Genomic DNA, 19987 nt, shown 5'->3' with positions numbered 1-19987 from the left:
CAATAAAAGAAGTGTAATACTGTGAATTAAATAATTAAATGGTAGCTGAAATAAAAGACACTTCTCTCTCCTTGTGTATTTCTATTTAAAATCAAAAGAACCTGTCTCCTAAACACATTCAAATGCAACAACGATACGAAATAGGTACCCCTAGATTGTCATAACAGTACCATAGCCCCAGTCTCGCCATTCCTCCCCTTTGTCCAGTGGCGTCACCAGATTTTTCAGTCTGGGGGGGAATAGGGGGCACCAGCATTTGATGGGGGGCACTTAGGTGGATACGGATCGTCGTCCTGGGGGAGGGTCTAAGAGGAGGGGGTGACCCCCTCCCCTTTGGAAAATTTTCGCATACGGAGGATGGGCTAGATGCAAAATGGTGCCACATTTGATGCTAAATTGGATCTGAAGATATCTCCAGAAATTGCTATTTTTGAGGTAATGATTTTAACAACGCGCAGAATTTTGAAGAGGATATGAACCACATGCTGTCGATATTATGCCTAATCCTATCAATAGAACCTACATTTGTTAAATTAATGTGTGCATGACCCCCGACTCCTTTCTTGTCCTCGTTTTCTCCCATTATCTATTAAGATGTAACAGGTTCCAGCATCGTTATTGGCTTCTATCAGGGATCTCACCATGCAATCCAAAGTTTGATCACACATCGAGTATGGCTCAGTATGAAGGTGTGAACATTCGCCATTTGTTCCTGACACATTCAATGTAAATATCGACACCTGCTGTGATGGCGCGGGTTACGATTTCGATACCCGACGGTCAAGGATAAACTTTTTCATTTTTTTCGCAGCTCATATGAAGAAAATACGAATTACTGTGCTTCTTTGTCCTTATGAAAAACCAACTCAGATGATGGGAGTTGAATATAACAAAATATATATTTTTTAACCAACCCAAATTTCAGATGGGGAGGGCACTGGGGGGCACTAGGTTTTCCAGGGGGGCACGTGGCCCCCCTTGGCGACGCCACTGCCTTTGTCTGTGAAGTGGTCCCTTATGAAGAAATCAGTTACAACCTTGGTGTGCACACTATGAAGGACATGCTGTATAGCTGAACAGCTATGATATCTATGATAATTATTGGAAACAGTTTCTGTTTCCTCGTTGAAAGCAATGAAACCTATGAAGTCAGGTCGGCATATCTGTGTGTGACACTTTAGTTTTTATGCTTAATATTCGAACAAGGGAATGATTGATCAATAACATACTTGGTGGGTACTTCACGAAACCGCCCACACACCAAATGAGTGGGGAAATAGTTAACCATGGTTGAGCGCACTTGGGAACTACCCCCAAGGCCCTGCCCATGCCCTCTTTTCTCCCCGTAGGGACAGGCGAGGAGTTAGTTCCTGCTACCTGAAGCTCTATTGGTGTTCTTCATACAAATTGCCCAGAATCCTAGCACTTGCCCGCTGCAACCTATTTGTATGTTCTGATATCCTTGACCCTCCAGTGCCTTCAATTTTCCCTCGGACACGATGATGCCACCCTGTAAAGGAACAAGTCAAAAAGCTATCAAGATTATGGAGCAAATGTCTGCAATCACCTTTATTTATTAATGTAATGCAATTTTTAATACGACTATTAACTCTTGTATATCTCATTTTTTTTTAAGGATATTAAGTATTAAATCCTATCCTTTAATTATCTTCTACATCATTGTTTGTCCTGATGGACCTCCGATACATGCATCAGGTGCCCACAGTCCATTGCCCATCCAGGCCTTCTGGATATAAGTGCACCCTGGATGTAATTAGCCTAGGCCCATATACCGGTTACGGCGTCCTTTCGCATGCGATATGACTAAAGCCTAATGACAACAATTATCACCTCCTCATTTTAATTGAAACTGTATCCCTAACGGTAAATGAACTTGACAGAATAATATTGGATGACAGTTATGATGTCCTGGGCTTATATCACTAGCAATTAAATACTACTTAAATAGGCTTAGTTAGCTATAGTCGTAGCCTTGCTCTTGGTCTAATTTAGGCTAGTTTAGGTCATAACTTAAGTATTGAATAGTTCAGACTATTAACATATCTAGAATTAATATAATAATATTCAAACTCAACCTCCTTTTGCAAAATATTCCCAACACTGTAAATGTGGCAAAAGGGCCTAAGCAGTACAGGCCTAGCCAGTAATCTGAGTTTTGAGGTAGGCAAAGCCTAATCAACCTAGCCAGGCCTAATTCACTAACCATGTTCGGACAAAGCTTTGTAGGCAAAACGACACACTCAAGCCATTAATCGTGCTAACATTTCTTCCTTTGATGACTGTGACTGAATATAGACATCCATCAAACTGTTTGCACTCTCACTTCATAAGGTGGGGATCTGTTATCCTGCATAAACTACTACCCACTTTGCAAAATTGACATGAAATTGTGAGCTACATTAACAGATTACACAAAAGTAGATGTGTGTGGAAGAGGTGGGGGGGAGATGGGGGCATATCAAGGCATTTTCAAGGGACGTATCTGAGTAGAGCACTAAAATAATACAAGCAATTAAAATGATTTTGAATATGACATGTGATTCTAAACGAAATACGTCAAAATATTGACACTTGTGTGTCTATTGTGCGCGAAAAGCTTGTATTCTCAAAGTGCGTTATTGCATGCCCTACTATAACGTACAATTTGCACATATTTTGCTAGTTTTCAACCGTTTGTCTTGCGCGCAATGAGAGCATATTCTATGTTCGGCTTAAACGCTCCCATTTAATTGCTTGCGCATAAGAGTGCAGAAAATGTTCGCAACATTTCAGAATAAAATTTGCAGGAGGGAAGAAACACAAATGACAGTAGTCAGTTTCGTGGCTTTATTAAGCTAGTCCATGTTATGAAATCATATATCATCATTTTTGTTGTTGTCATTGATACCTGAAAGTTTCACCATAATAAAATAAAATGAAGTAAGTCACTCAAACACTAATTAATTAATAAAAAAATCCGACAGGAAGGGGAATCAACTGACCTAATTCGCATTTTGCATATATGAAATGGCATATCATTACTTCAGGATAAGTAACTTAGCAATCAACATAAAATTCGGGGATCTCTCTCCTTATTAACTAGTGACACAGGGTTTAATAATTCCGTCGTGTCGCACTCTCTAAATCCTCGTTAAAATCACCCCATAATAAGCACATATCACATGCTTTCGTAAGAACATTTTTATTCCATTAACTTCAGTTATTACTCTATGGTATCACATAATCAGTTCACCAATTCAAAAGACTTCATAACATGGAGCTTAAGTACTTTAGACTTTGGACCACCAGATAACGGCAGGCAATGCGTCGGTTTACGTCCAGTTGATTTCTGCCTGGAGAGAACAAATGGAAATAATTATCAGCTTGTATCATACACATGCACGTGGGTGATCACTACAGCTGACTTGATATTACATGAAATGAGAAACCTTAAACTTGGACCTGGACATCTCAGTTGGTAGCGTATCAAAGAATTTGCAGTCCTTAATTCACTGGGTCATAAAATATCTTTGCTCTTTCAAAACCTAAAAGCTTGTGTATCTGACACATGTACAATTTTACTAAATAGACATGTGTTTTTGTTTATTTACCTCATATAAATCTTCGAGTGATTGCACTTATGACCAATTCTGTTTTGAGTACTTGTCTCATATATTTGGCTATTTTACAGATACCCCCAGAGTCAACATTGTAATAGTGAAGATAACAATGGACGTCAGATAACCACAGAGTCACAATGCGGTATTGTGGAAGTCAATGGAGGAGAAAATTACAGTCATATACTACAGAGTTACATTGCAATAGTGAGGAAGACAATGGAAGTCAGATAACACAGAGACAAATCTAGTTTCCTCCCTGCGTTCTTAGCTCAGCGATTGCTTTTCAAAATAACGTCACGGTTATGTATACAGAATGTGTATACAGTTTTCAATATTCACATCTGAGAAGCACCACTTTTGATTTGAATAATATTGTTCCAAATTTGTTTGTACTTCAGGAATCAGATCAACACATTTTCTAGTTTACATGCCCAATATGATAAATTTTTCTAGACAAAATCCATACAAAGCCTTCAAGCTAACATTAAAGGTATGAGAAAAATTCCTCATTACAATCATTACAAATTGAGAAAAGTCAATGCCTCCGAGTACATTATTCGTTTCTATATTGCGTAATTTAAGAAACTTCTTACCCTCTATCGCTTCATGCATTTACAATAAGGACTCGCCCCGAGCTAATTTTTAAGTTTTAAAATGAGTTGAAATATCATTGTAAATGTTCATATATTTGAAACTCCAAGATTAAATAAATATGGGGGTATGGACACCCGTTTTTAACCTCTCCCCCGGTATTGCGAATTACGCATTTAGTTCAGGTATCCAGAAATCTTGATTCATCCCCCCTACTTGAGATATATCTGGCTACGCGCCTACATGATCACCACTATGCACATGCCTTCCACCCATGCACCTCCCCACCCCCTCCCCTCCCCGGTCATCAACTCCACCTACACTACTTCCATAACACCACAGTGTCTACAACCCATGCCTTATGATTCGCCCCCCCCCCCCATTCTTGACAAATTTCTGGCTACGCGCCTGCATGGTTAACACAACGCCCATACTTCCCATCCACACTCCTCCTCGCCCGCCCCCCTCATCACATCCACCTACACCACTTCCATGACACCCGACACCACAGTATCCAGGAATCATGCCTTATGTTTCGCCAGCCCCCCTCCCCTCCTTCTTGACACATTTCTGACTACGTGCCTGGATGATTACCACTACACCGATACCTCCCATCCATGCCCATCGTCATCCCCCCCCCCCCCCAGATCATCATATCCACATACACTACTTCCACGACACCACTGGTAGAATGTCATTACAGCTACTTAATAAGTGTGACTTTGTGATATTGCTAGTCCATATATGTGGATATGCAAACTGGAATACTACCTATATCTCCCATACGTAATAACACTATAATGTGCCTGTGTTAACATATACTTTCATAGATAGATAGATATTTATTCAGCCAATGGATAGAATATATACAATGGAAATTGGATGAAAACAGGAGCTCAAGCGAAAACAATGAAACGATTAAGACAATAAATGAAAATGTAAACAATTCGTATGACTAGGTAAAGGATATAAAAGGGTACTATGTATACTGCTCATGATATAAAAAGAGTATTCAGAGGTAAAAAAAGTATAACAAATATAGTATATTACACAATAAGAAGCAGTGGCTAAAACGTGAAGGCAAGACTAGAACCAATCAGCGGGCATTATGTGTATTATATATCTTTACAAGATCAGGATAATGACTATTTGTGAGCCTCTTTGATCCCCTGAATGTACGCAACCTTTTACCGGAGGGCAAGAACTGGAAGTACTGATGAGCAGGATGTGAGTCCTCGTTCAGTACATTATCGACTCTCTTGAGTGCACGCTCCTGGTACAGAGAGTGGAGAGATGGAAGGCCCGTACCAAAAAAAAAAAAACGCTCAGCATGTCTAATTACTGATTGCAATTTCCGAAGGTCACTCTGACTTACACGACCAAACCAGACTAAAATGTTAGTAGTTAAATTGCTTTCTATAATTGCACGATAAAAGTTTGTCAAAACATTTGCACTGACCCCATAAGATTTAAGAACACGTAAAAAGAACAGTCTCTGGCGTCCCTTTTTCAGTATTTTTTAAGTATTAATGTTCCATGATAAATTGTCCATGATAAATGTACCCAACAACTTGAATGTGTGCACCTGCTCTACCACCATTCCATCGATAATGAGAGTACCCATTGTGTTTTTATCTCGTCTGAAGTCCACAATTAATTCCTTTGTTTTACTAATGTTTTCCTTTGTTTTACTAATGTTATCCCCCCCCCTTTTTTAATTATGTTACATGTGGCAAACCAGACTGACACGGGTGGTGCCTCTGAAGGGATGTTGCCACTAGAGAGAAATGGTCAACCTCTGCATGTAGATGAACAACTCGCAGTTGAAGATGACCAACTCCGAGTCGAAGATAATCCACCCCTAGATGCGACCAACCATTAGGCGGAGATGCAGATGACCAATCTAGGCAAGACGCGGTACCAGTTGTAGATGTAGTACCCAATGAGGAACCTGATGCAGGACCTCCTGCAAAGCAGATGGGACCATCCAGAAGAAGGGAACCCAGGACTATACTCGCTTATGTCAATCTTGGTTGTCGTCTTACGAACAGCTACACCCACAAATTAACAGTGTATCGGGTGATCCTCTTTCTCTGTACACCCGGAATGGTGCATGGTGCTATCCGACAACACCCAGTCAACCACATTGGTCTGGTCCTGTGACTAACTTACATCCGTCGGCTATGAGAGGACAAAACTTTGTAATATCCTATGCTTCAGGGAATGGTAGTGTGATACTATAAGATGCCTCATAGACATTTTTTCAATGGGGGTGGGGTGCGGTGGGACAGTTAACAATTTACTGTTTTACTGTTGGAAAGTATTAACGACTTGAACGATGTTTTATTGAAAACAGATCTATAGTAATCCGAATGACAATTGACTTATCTCATAGTTGGACACAAGGGTGTCGGTGTAGTCGGTGTAGAAGGAAAAATACTAAGTGTTGATTTAAATATTTCATATAGCTAGGAGAGGACACTGACACTTGTATTGTTACTTTACCAATGTACTAAACGATCACTGATCGTAATGTGAAGTTTATCTTATAAGGAGATGATCGTTTACTAGAAAGTAGAAACTTCACTTCTTCCAAGATTTGTCACATATACTTGCAAGTGGTGAGTTGTGATTAGTATAGCGTGATTGCGTGCAGGAGGAATTCAACATGAATGTACTGGTATAACTACGACATTTCTCTAGGAAAATTCAATATGTTTGCTATGGAGAGAACACGTTTATAAAACAAAAAGGGTTTTATATATGCAATCATTTATATGCATTGAATTATGAGGTCTTACGTGCAGTCATTTGTCAAACATTTACCATATCATCATTTAATTTGTGTTTCTATCATTTTCAATTCTTATAGTTTTACAGGTAGCAGTAGATAGTATATTCTTGGATTATGTTACGGTGCCGTAGCTATTCTCCAATGTCGGGACGACATCTTGTAAAGATAGAGAGATTATAACGGGGTTGATTTATCACCCCCTTATGAAAATTAGCTATATATTTGTTATTAGAGGGCGCGCGACGATAATAAATTTGTTGATGTATAACGCCTAACGACACATCTCTACGTTATCGTTCTCTCCTACTTTACAGGTAAATTGATCAATATTTAGGGTCATTTAGCAAACAATAAACTAATCATGAAATGTTAAATATGTTACTATTCTAACTAATGGTAAATCAGAGTCAAATACTCTCAACTGTAGTATATATCAGGATAGAAGTAAAATTCGCTATTAGTAGGCCTAATTTTATAAGCTTGTGTGCATGTTAGTATAGCCCAAGAGGCGACGATCGCCTGCACTTTTGTTTGATATATTTCATAATTGTTCAGCCTTTTCATTTGTTGTTCTTATGATAACCCAGTGTTACGGTGCTTCGAGGTTAATTTATGACATGTGTGTCTTACCTGGATGCAAAATTACGTGTTTAACCAGAATTATTGCAACAGCTATAAAAGTTAATTCAAAATGTTGTGAATGAACATGAACGAACGGTTGAGCGCCGGTTGCTATACATTGTTATGCGCGTATGCAGTCAGTATTAACTATGGAACCCCCTTATTATTGTCTTCTTAGGAATTCCTCCTTCAGGGACTGTCTGAACAGTTGTGTTATTAGTTTGTATTGTTTTGGGCTCATTTTACCTACGGATTTAAGGTAAGTGTAATTTATTTAAGAAGTTTTAACATTGTTTTTCTATCATTTCTTTCCACTTTAATAATATGCGAAATGGAGACCGAGATAAGAATGAGCTACGATAATGAACTGGTTGCTGTTTAACGCCTAACGACAAATCTCTACGTTATCGCTCTCTCCTACAGGAGTATAGGATCCTGGCCACCCTGTTACACTTGATTGGGTAGAAGTCAAATAGCCTGCAAGAGACAACACAGTATGAAAAATCAGGCAATTATATTAAATCATTATGGATGCTTCGGAAACGTCTGCAGCAGGATAAGTTCCTAGTTTGCGCCATCCGTCCAGCAGTGTTTCAAATCCTTTCGGGTAGAAATGTGATAAAGAAAATACACACAATACAATTTTTAAGCTACTGAAATTATTATTCATTTTAACCGCTCCTTCCTCAGTATTGGCCGAGAGGTGTCTTGCTGTATAAATGCTCACGTAACTAATAATTTGTAGGACTTACTTTATTCACCCTTCCACACACTGTGCTAGATCAGTTCTGCCTGCTCTCCTGAGACCTTTAGCAAGATTTTCAATAGTGGCAGTTCTTCCGTTGAGTCGAGCCCAATGAAGAAGCATTTGATAAGCAGCTTCCTGGGTGGTGATATGGTCGTATTGGAAGCTGTCGAGAGTAGCATCTGCTATACCGAGGTATCTTCCAAGACTCTTCCAACTTCCCCCTAATTCACGCGAAAGATCCTGCGAGGAAAAATGACATATACTGACATCAGTGTTAAATCCAGGGGGGTCACCTACGATGAAACGACAAACAGATGCATTAATTTATGAAATGTTTGAGATCAGACAGAAATCTCGAGATTCACTGAACAGATTTTTTTTGGAGGAAAGTCTTTCCTTAGTAGCAATTGATTTAATAATTCCATTGGTAATCCAAGGATTGCGTTTGCGTGACCCGTTGCCGGCAGTACGTTTAATGGGACAATGTTTGTTGTAGATATCACTTACTACACTAACAAAGATATTACAATCATCATTTACATCTGTTTTTGTGTACAGTTGATACCATTTGAAGTCGTTGAGCTCAGAGGAAAACCTATTGTAATTGCCCCTCGACGTGTCCCGTTTCATGACATAACTGGTAGTACAATGTGAGCAATTTGAAGAAATGGAACGCAGCTGAACATATAATAGGTAAATGGTCACTTATAGCAGACAGAAGGATGCCAGGCAAATTGAAGAGACTGACGTCATTACAGAAAATATTATCAATTAAAGTTGAAGATGAATCAGTAATCCTGGTAGGTTTTTTGATAAGCGGCGTGAATGAATCAGAGTACATAGTATATTTTATTGGACTACAACAATCGGTTACAAGGATTATTTTAACCCATCAGTATATAACCTATCAGTATACTTATCAAGTAATAATTTGCCAGTAGGCTTATTTTCAAGGTAAGTTGTCCCATTTTTTTTTAATAAAGTGAGTTATTTGCGTCAAGTGGTGATGCATTCAGTCGACTGGGAGCAGGGGTGGTGGGGGGGGGAGGGAGGTCCGCTTTTCAATCTGACCTTTTTCTCAGTTTTCCTTTTTATTATGTGCTGGTGTGCTACTTTGTTTTGACAAGGGTAAGATGAGGTAAATTCAATCGACTAGGAGATGGGGAGGGGTGGGGATAGTTATGACAACTTTACAACCTGATATTTTGTCAATATTTCATTTTATAATACGCTTGTATGATTCATAGTTTTGACAAGGATTGGTCATTGGTCATGGGGTAAGTTCAAACGTTGAGGACACTTCCCGGGGATGTCTGGCCTCCATATACGCTACCCATAAACTCTGGGGTGCAGGTGAACAATTTGTTGTGACAGATTTAGATGTTCTCAGTAATTTTAAACAGTCAGACCTTGTGGTTAAGACTGGGTGAAATATTCTGTCACTAGCCCACTACCTATAAAGAATGTCACGCCCGTAGTCACTGAACATGGACAGGTTAACATCTAAATTGGTCTAAATATCACATTCTTTGAAGGGTGGCGGCAAGATCATATTCAAGTGTGCGTGAAGCCTGTAATTCATCTGTTTCAAGTATGGGGCGTTTACCATGATCAAATGTTGACACAATCTGTCTTGTGATCATCTCCGAGAATTACTTACATCATGTTCTATGTGTATGAGTTAACATAGTTAATAACGCTAGGGGGCTACGATGCAACAAATACTTTCCTGTATTTTAGTACTCGAGTACTTCTTTGCAGGTACTCGGTACTTACACTCAGTGAAAAATAATCGGAACCCAAACTACTCGTCATTCAGTGCTCTGACTTTAGTGCTATTGTACTTTTACTCGATTTAAATAATATAACAGTATATACAGTTGTATGCTTCTCTACTTCAGCAGCAAAATACATGTAGTATGGTGTGTTACCACGCATGTATTGGGTATAGGAAGATAATGTATGTTGCTAACGTACAGCACATGGAGTAACATGGTAGCAGAGTTAGTATAAGTGTAACACCGATTTGAACATGTCCGGAAGTTGAGTGCTACAGCCACTTTGCATTTACACTGTCAGCAAATTTCTAGCATAATATTGAGACAATCTGAGTTTCCCAATCAATATCAAAATCCGAGCAATTTTATCACCTTAAAATGTTTTAATGATCATCGTGGAGCAACGGTAAGTATAAGGTTGTACATTACAAAACACCATGAAAAATTGTTTATTTACTGTGTAATACTTTTGACGAAATGTCCACGATTTCCACCATTTGATATAACCTGTTGACCCCTTGTGTCAGTTTTCGTCCATTTGAGCTAACCCCTTGACGCTCAGGGAGAGAAACCATTTATAGGAGTTTAAGTACACGGTTAAAGCAAGAGTATGCACTCTGAAGCAGATTTCACTACCTAGATGCCAGTTATGTTTCATTGAAGACCTTTAGAGCCTTTCATAGAGCTAAAATGAACTGAATTTGACCAAACTATGTTCACCAAAAGAACATCATAACACTGGAGGATTCACAGATTAATTGTAGCTTTAATTTTGGAGTTATCATGCTTAAAAAGGTTTTCAGACTTTGAAGCCGGGTGAACCCTTTGACCTTTGATCTCTACCAATTTCGATAGGATTGTTGTACTCACCAACCTAAGTATTAAGTTGAAAATGATCAACCAACCTGTTACACATGGCATCCCAAATCATTCAATTGAGAGTTAACGTGTTATTGCCATTGACTAAAATGATTCTTGAAGAGACAAAAGGGAAAATGAACATTTCTGATAACTAAATCTAAGAACTACAGCACCGATCGGTTTAAAAAATCAGATACGACCTGCAGTCCCAGATAAGTCAAACAATACCTTTGAAGTTACTACGAAATCGAATTAAAATAATGCGACACGGATTAAAAGTACCCATATTTTCCAAAACTTTTAATCCAACAGAAATAAATAAGTCGCATTGACTTCACTGTCATGCAGACACTCTTCTCTTTAAAAAGTTTCAACTCCTGCAAACTCTTTGTCGTCATTCCGCTTGTGGAACCCCACAAGAAAACCACTAGCACCAAAACGGCAACCATAGCCATAAACTATAGCCATCAACCATCTACAACCATCGTACCATCCAAGATATTAGTTTTCTTCAAATGAAGAATGCGAAGATGGCAAATGGTGCTATCATTTTCCTATCTAGGGCTAACTGCTGTGCCAAGTATTCACTTATATTCATTGTAGTGCGCATACGCGCTACAATATTGGGATTACTAGCCCGCTCCATCATCTACATGGATGGCCGGTGAATACCAGCTGAACAGTTCACTCTTCATAGTAATCTCATTCACAGGTTGGTTAAGCAGGAATAATCCAGACTCAGATTTGCAAAGAAATGTGGCGGCGACTCTGCACACGCAAATGAAATAGATCTCCTTGAGAAGCATTCTTCTTCAAAACAAGGCTCCATTGTTGAGCGGGTATCTCATACTATGTACTAAGGAGTTGATATTGACGCCAAGTTAACCTTTGCTAAACAAAATGACGTCTAAGGTGTATTATATTGGATCAACGTTGGCAACTTGGCATACATTACTCCTTATTTTCATTCTAATGTAAGAGATAAGGTTTTCAACTCATCAATTTATGCCAGTGATTGTGTATGCAGTTCCTGTCACCTTCTACTTGAAAAGGACAAGAAAAAGAATCAGAAGTTTCTTGAAATACTGCTCAAATATATTTAATCTCGACTATGAAAGCCTGGTTGGTAAAGTAAACACTACTGCTAAAAATGAATTCATAAGACTAGCTAAGAATATACATAGTTCTAAAGATCACCCACTTCACTCCGAGTTGATTTCTCTGTGCAATAAAACCAAGAAGTATAATCTACGTATCCTACTGTCTTGCCAACTTTTAGAATTATGCTTTTTAAGAACTCATTTATCTACAGAGCAGCCATTTTATATTCAAAATGGGTTCTAAGAATCTCTGTTATAATCCCTTTAATAACCTGTAAAACTTCTGATCCTCCATCTTATTTCCTTTTTTGTTCATGCTTTCATGTTTGTACATTTTTAAGTCTTTTATGTATCATTATCATGTGTCCTATTTATAAATTTTATAATTTATACTGGAATAAAGAAATTATGCAATACGTAAAATTCTCTACGCTGGTTCGTTATTCTCGAATTGAACAAGACAGGTAACATTTTAACGCATTTGATTTAACAACATTCTGCAAAAGGTGCAAGCAACACAAGTTAATCGTATTTATACGCAACGACTCGGCGTTATCTGCATAGTACTTCAGCTCTCGCAACATAGGCATATGTAACGTTATTTTTGTGGTTTGGGATTATTTTATAATGGCCATGTATGGCATAATTACGTGTTTTGGATGATGATAAACTAGGACCAGGAAATCGACCATGCCGTTTTTTAATATACCGCAGGGATTTACATTTTCAATGATAGACTATAGGCTTACATGTATTCGTTAGATTGATCGTCCTTTAGGCCTTCGGTGTAAATCACTGTATGTTCGTAAATTTTCGCTTACTTTGCGAAGATGCAGCAACGATAACATGTAGTTCAATTTGACCAATCACTGTTTGACCAATCACAATCCAATCACGAAACATTCACAATCACAATTTGACCAATCACAGTGGTTAACGCCGGTGCCTTTCAGTCATAAGGACCCGAGTCCGAGTCACCCCAAGATTAATATATGTCGTCCAGTTACAGAGTTGTTGACAATTCAAAATAATGGCCGTTAAAATATGAATCTTAGAGACTGACTTCGGTCAGCTTGCGACTTTGAAAAGCCCATCATGGCTTCTTTGCGAGTTCCTGCTTGCAGGAGGATATAAAAATACTGCCTAGGACTCTGTGTATTCTCCAAAACAGGCGTGACTTGTGATTGACAGCTTGGTTCTGAAGGTTTTAGTCATAATTTATTCGTTAATATTGCAGACACATGCGAGCTAGAGTTGTGTTCATAAACATGACACAATATAGCCTAGCTTTGGTCTACGGTAACGGACCAAACGCCGAACTGGCTTCCTCGTGACCGAAAAAAATCAAAAGTGGTTGCAATAACAAAGACCCCTCCATTGAATATGAACAACTAACTACGTTGACCTTCACCGCGCACTACAATGATTTGTATTTGTATATAAATACAGTTGTTCTCGTTTGGTAATGGATTTATCAGCAAATCTGATTTAAATGTGAACCATACAGGGTTGCATTACAGTATATTTGTTCTATTTCCCACGTTTCACCAGTGTCAAACCTGTACTGATCATGCTTAAGGCAGCCAGCACCTACCGTCTTTAGTGGGAGAGCCCTGCTGTGGCAGTGACCCCTTCATTACTATCTTGTACTTAAGCTAATCATTTTGGGGTCGAGTAGTCGCGTCGTAGGACTGTCGACTCTATTGAGACTCCTATGTATATAGGAAATGGTTTTGAAATGAATATGAACACAACGTTTATGAATGCTTTCAAACACATTATGTACTTTAAAAGCTCAATCATTCCTTGTGATAAATGATAATATTAATTTTTTAACGCTTTCGCTGTATGTTTACAAATGAAAAGACTGCTCCGAGAACAACCCCCACATATGAAAATTCCCGTATAGATACGGCAGATAGCCATAACCGTTGGTTCGTTGACAAAACTCAATCTGCAACCTAGACGTTAGCGCGAATCCCCAATATCACCTTTTTAGTATAGCGCCATTATTTAGCAAACTCTGCCCAATTACCAAAAGGAAGCTCTTGCTTACTGACATGAGTGGCAAGACTGATGTGCAATAATTTGAAAACTCAAAATATCGCCTATAATCTCAGTTTTTCGTTCGAAAAGCAGTTTTTTTCGATCAATTCATTTAATCGAAATAATTTTGTGGTTGTTGACAAACACAGTTTCTCAAAAAACTATGTTTTTCGCTCAATAAACTGTTTTACCGAAACCCTGTTTTTCCATCGATAAATTGAATTTATCGAATAACTCTGTTTTTTGATAAAAAATGTGTTTTTCGGGCGAAAAAAAAAGTCTTGCGGTAATCTAACGCCGATACACTGAGTTTATCGACTTGAGAAACAGTTTTTCGTTCTTAAAAACAGAGCTGTTGAAAATCTTTCTCAATTTTTTTCCCCGCGATAAACCGAAAGCGAGTTTATCGGCGATAAACTGAATTGTTGATATTATGGTACATTAGGTTTTGCCATAAACGTGCGTGCATGAATGATGAAAACGGACTGATTTTAGGAAGACTCAGACTAATTCTATATATATATATATATATATATATATATATATATATATATATATATATATATATATATATATATATATATATATATATATATATATATATATATATATATCAGCGTCCATAGCCTAGTGGTTAGGGTGTCCGCGTACAGAGCGGGAGGCCCGTGGTTCGAATCCCGGTGGAGGCTGAAAGTTTTTTCACTGTTCTTGATTTTCCAACTCATTACGATTTTCATTTATATATATTCATTTGCCTTTGTCCTTTGGTAACCTATAAAACCAGTACCACCTGTATTAGGGTCGAGCTGTCAGCGACTAAACTGTCAACCCCACCTTTTTCCTGGAGGAATCAGGTGAGGAGGGTGGCTGGACACCCTGATGGAATTAAAAACAAGATCCATTTTTTACAAGGGCGGACGAGCTCAAACTTGGGAGCCAACGGCCATCTAGCAAAAAGCTTTTCATTTTGTACAGTATTCTCCTACTCACTGCCTTGTGAGTGCTAGGGATAGCGTAAGGCTAAGGGAATTAACCCTGACAGAAAATTTGGAGTGGAGCCCCGTAGACGGTCTGAATTGTCATTGGCAACCTTTCCGGCAACTCCTGCAACCAGCCCAATGCCAGACGTACTGCTCTGCTTTCCTCTGGAGTACATTGGTGAGGTCGAGAGGGGGAACTTGAAGCATAAGATTTACCTTGGGCAACTCAGGATCCCCATATGAACTGCCCAGGCTTTGCGTCATGGAGAGGACACTTCATCCTTGTGCTAGCAACACAAGGGCACAACACGGAAGACAGCAGTTACGGGTCATAAGTCAATTCTCAATTGTCGTAGAGATGGACGCCACAGGTTGTCTTCGTCGGTGGGAGGAGTCATTGTAACTCCACTGATCAGCTACCGCCCGCCAAAACTGGGCAGCCCCCAGCCAGTAAGGTGCAAGGGGCTAGGGTGCTAAGCACCTGAAATGTGGACCGAAATACCTACGTTCCCAGCAACACAAGAAGAAATTTGAAGAAACTTCCAGCACTTCGTCTGGCAAGCTGGAATGTTAGAACTATGACGCCAGGCACTTCAGAAGATCTCCAGTACATCAACGACATCCGAAAAACAGCCGCCATTGATGCTGAGCTTTGCAGACTGAATATAGACATTGCTGCCCTACAAGAGACAAGACTTGCAGATGATGGGTCAATACAAGAGAAGGATTTCACATTCTTTTGGAAAGGGAAAGCCAAGGAAGAGAGACGTGAACATGGAGTTGGATTTGCAGTAAAGTCATCCCTACTGCCTATGACAAAGCCTCTCGTTGGTGGAACAGAGCGCTTGCTATCTCTCCGCTTAAACACCAGTAAGGGCATAGTTAACCTGGTGGCTGCATATGCTCCAACTCTCGCTGCCAGTCCTGATGTGAAGAACAAATTCTACAGTGAACTCGATGAGCTCATTGGTCAACTCCCAGAATCGGAAGACCTCTACCTGCTAAGTGACTTCAATGCAAGAGTCGGTGCTGAACATGATTCCTGGCCCACATGCGTCGGTCACCATGGAGTAGGAAAGATCAATGAAAATGGTCAAAGACTTCTGGAACTCTGTTGCAACAGGAACTTGTGCATTACAAACACCTACTTTCAGCACAAAGAAAAACATAAAGTGTCCTGGATGCACCCACGCTCACACCAGTGGCATCAGCTTGACCTGATCATCACTAAAAGAAGTCGCATTGGAGATGTGCATACAACCCGCAGCTACCATAGCGCTGACTGTGATACCGACCACGCTCTAGTCATCAGCAAAGTTGTACTGCAGCCCAAAAGGATACATCATGCCAAACCAAGAGGTCTCCCAAAGATCAACACTGCCTGTACTGCGGATACTGTAAAAACTCACAAATTCAACGCATCCATGAAGAACTTTGGTCCCGCTCTTCCTGATGAAACTGCAGAATCAAGATGGTGTCAGCTTAGCTCCTTCATCTACCAGTCAGCCATTGATGCTTTTGGGAGGAAGAAAAGACAAAACACCGACTGGTATGATGCCAACTTGAAAGTTATTGAACCTGCAACAACAGCCAAGAGACAGGCTCTTATAAGATGGAAGCAATATCCAAGTGCCAAGACCTTGAGTGCCCTTAGGAAATCTAGGGCTGAGAGTCAGAGGATTGCCAGGAAATGTGCTAATTATTATTGGACTCAGCTGAGCACCTCCATCGAACAGGCCTCCACTAGTGGCAACATCGGGGCCATGTATGAAGGAATCAGGCAGGCAACTGGGCCAGCTGTAAAGAAGTCAGCACCCCTGAAGACAAAATCAGGTGAGATCATCACTGACCCAAACAAGCAGATGGACAGATGGGTGGAGCATTACCTTGAGTTATACTCAATAGAGAACACGGTCTCCGAAGATGCCATCAATTGCATCCCTGTCCTACCAGTACTAGAGAACCTAGACAAGGAGCCTACAATGATTGAGCTTGAAAAAGCTATCGATGCTCTATCCAGTGGCAAAGCTCCAGGAAATGATGCCATTCCACCTGAGGTCATCAAAGAAGGAAAAGCTACACTTCTACCCCATCTCCATGAGCTTATCTGCCTCTGCTGGAGAGAAGGACAGGTACCACAAAGCATGCGTGATGCCAAGATAGTGACCCTCTTCAAGAACAAGGGTGACAGGAGCGACTGCAATAATTATCGTGGAATATCCCTCCTCAGTATTGTTGGCAAGGTGTTCGCACGTGTGGTCCTAGCTAGACTTCAGGTGCTAGCTGACAGGGTGTATCCAGAATCCCAGTGTGGCTTCAGATCAGGAAGGTCCACTATCGACATGATTTTCTCTGTGAGACAGCTCCAAGAAAAGTGCAGGGAACAGCAACAACCACTATTCCTAGCTTTCGTCGACCTTACCAAGGCTTTTGATCTTGTTAGCCGCAGTGGACACTTCAAGCTGCTGCAGAGGATAGGATGTCCTTCGACACTCCTCAGCATCATCACGTCCTTCCATACAAACATGAAGAGCACAGTCATCTTCAATGGCAGCACATCCAAACCCTTTGAGACCAAAAGTGGAGTTAAGCAGGGCTGCGTGCTTGCACCAACCCTGTTCGGAATTTTCTTCTCTCTGCTTCTGTCGTATGCCTTCCAGACCTCTACTGATGGGATCTATATCCACACCAGGCACGATGGCAAACTGTTAAACCTAGCCCGTCTGCGAGCCAAGACCAAGATCACTCGTGTTCTGATAAGGGAGTTGCTGTTTGCTGATGATGCAGCTTTTACCAGCCACACCGAAGAGGGACTCCAGCATCTTATGGACTGCTTCTCCCAGGCATGCAGAGAATTTGGCTTAACCATCAGCATAAAGAAAACAGAGGTCATGGCACAGAACACTACATCTATTCCAGCAATCAGGATCCTTGACGCCACACTTGTAGTAGTGGACAACTTCAAATATCTGGGCTCTCTGATGTCAAGCAACTTGTCCCTGGATGGTGAGATCAATGGGCGCATTGGAAAAGCAGCCTCAGTGATGTCTAAACTCAACACCAGAGTCTGGACGAATAAGAACCTGACGCTGCACACCAAGCTCAAAGTCTACCAAGCATGTGTTCTCAGTACGCTTCTCTATGGCAGCGAGACTTGGACAACATATACCAGGCAAGAACACCGACTAAATGCTTTCCATCTCAGATGCCTCCGCAAGATCATGGGCCACACATGGGAGGACAAGGTCACCAACAACGATGTTCTGTGCAAGGCTAGGTCAACATCAATCTATGCAATGCTCAGTGAACGTCGGCTACGCTGGCTTGGACACGTCTCCCGTATGGACAAAGGACGCATCCCCAAGGACCTACTGTATGGTCAGTTGGAGTGTGGCACAAGATCCACAGGTCGCCCACAGCTCAGATTCAAGGACTTGTGCAAAAGGGATCTCCTGTCAGCCCACATGGACATCAACACCTGGGAAGACATAGTAGTAGATCGCCCCTCCTGGAGACATGAAGTGAAACAGGGAATAGATAGAGCAGAGCAAGACAGAAGAGAGCAACAAGACCTCAAGCGCCAAAGAAGGAAGGAATCTAGCTCTAGCTCAAAAGAAGATACCATCCATGTCTGCACTGACTGTGCTAAGGACTGCCACTCAAGGATAGGCCTGTACAGCCACCGCAGACGCTGCTCGAAAGTAACGGAACGCAATCCATCGTCTGCACAGACGGACGGAGGCCAATGAATGATGAATGATATTCATTTGCCTTTGTCGTTTACCTCCATTGCATTAACATAATATATATATATATATATATATATATATATATATATATATATATATATATATATATATATATATATATATATATATATAGGAATAACGGGAAAACTGTTAAACAACTATGCTGCATTTAGAGAGGCATATATATATATAGAGAGGCATATATATATATAGAGAGGCATATATATATATAGAGAGGCATATATATATATATATATATATATATATATATATATAGGAATAACGGGAAAACTGTTAAACAACTATGCTGCATTTAGAGAGGCTGGATCTCGAGAGAGATACAATAATTAAATTAGGTATGTGATTGGAAGTAAAACAGCCAATGTTTGGTTTTTGCAGAGCTTTCGAGCAAAACTAGCTCTTCTTCAGTGCATGATCACCGAAAGTGACAAGGAGTAGCAGGAACTGAAACTATTTTATAGAGAAGATTGTCGGCATGTTTGTAAAGGCAAAGCGACTTACTGATTATTGCTGAATTGAGCAAAAGTTTTAGAAATTCGGATTATTTTAATCCGCGTCGGATTATTTTAATCCGCGTCGGATTATTTTAATCCGATTCCGTCGTAATTGCAGAGGAATTGTTTTGGTTTATCTGAGACGGCAAATCGTTTCTGATGTTTAAACCGAATGGTGCCGTGGTCTTTAGGTTTAGTTCCCAGAAATTTTCTTTCCTTTCCTAGATTTATCTGTCCAGGAATCGTTCTGGTCAATGGCAATAACACGCAAATTCTCAATTGAATGATTTTGGAGATTGAAGTGATTTGCAACAGGTTGGTTGATCTTTTTTGTTTTGATCGCCGATCTATGTTGTGTCATTCTCATTCTAAGAGTGTTTTTTGACTCTCCAATGTATTGAAAGTTACAAATATTGCAGTAGATGAGGTAAATGACATTTTTGGATAGGCAGTTAATTTTGTGCCGAATTTGGAACGTGCGTTTGGTTTGGTTGCTCTGAAAGGCCCCGGTCGAGTCGACAAGTAAGCACGTTTTGCAATTTTGTGTACAGGGCGATGATCCTGTAGTTTCTGTTTGCTTTCCC

The 19987-nt window shown here is 40.1% G+C and overlaps 1 protein-coding gene across 1 annotated transcript in view; it reads right to left on the bottom strand.

Annotated features, from left to right (window-relative positions):
- Positions 1-2833: 2833 nt before the first annotated feature.
- LOC139970607 (THO complex subunit 1-like) overlaps positions 2834-19987 on the bottom strand; it is a 50439-nt gene continuing 33285 nt past the window's right edge. Inside the window, exons 39-40 of the mRNA XM_071976423.1 lie at positions 8379-8614; positions 2834-3353 (exon numbers count right to left, since the gene is read on the bottom strand). Coding sequence (XP_071832524.1) covers positions 8384-8614 — 231 coding nt within the window. The 3' untranslated portion in view covers positions 2834-3353; positions 8379-8383. The remainder of the gene's footprint in view (positions 3354-8378; positions 8615-19987) is intronic.

Source organism: Apostichopus japonicus, chromosome 8 (assembly GCF_037975245.1).
Source record: "Apostichopus japonicus isolate 1M-3 chromosome 8, ASM3797524v1, whole genome shotgun sequence".
Taxonomy (NCBI): domain Eukaryota; kingdom Metazoa; phylum Echinodermata; class Holothuroidea; order Aspidochirotida; family Stichopodidae; genus Apostichopus; species Apostichopus japonicus.
This window is presented reverse-complemented; position numbering and strand designations above follow the sequence as displayed.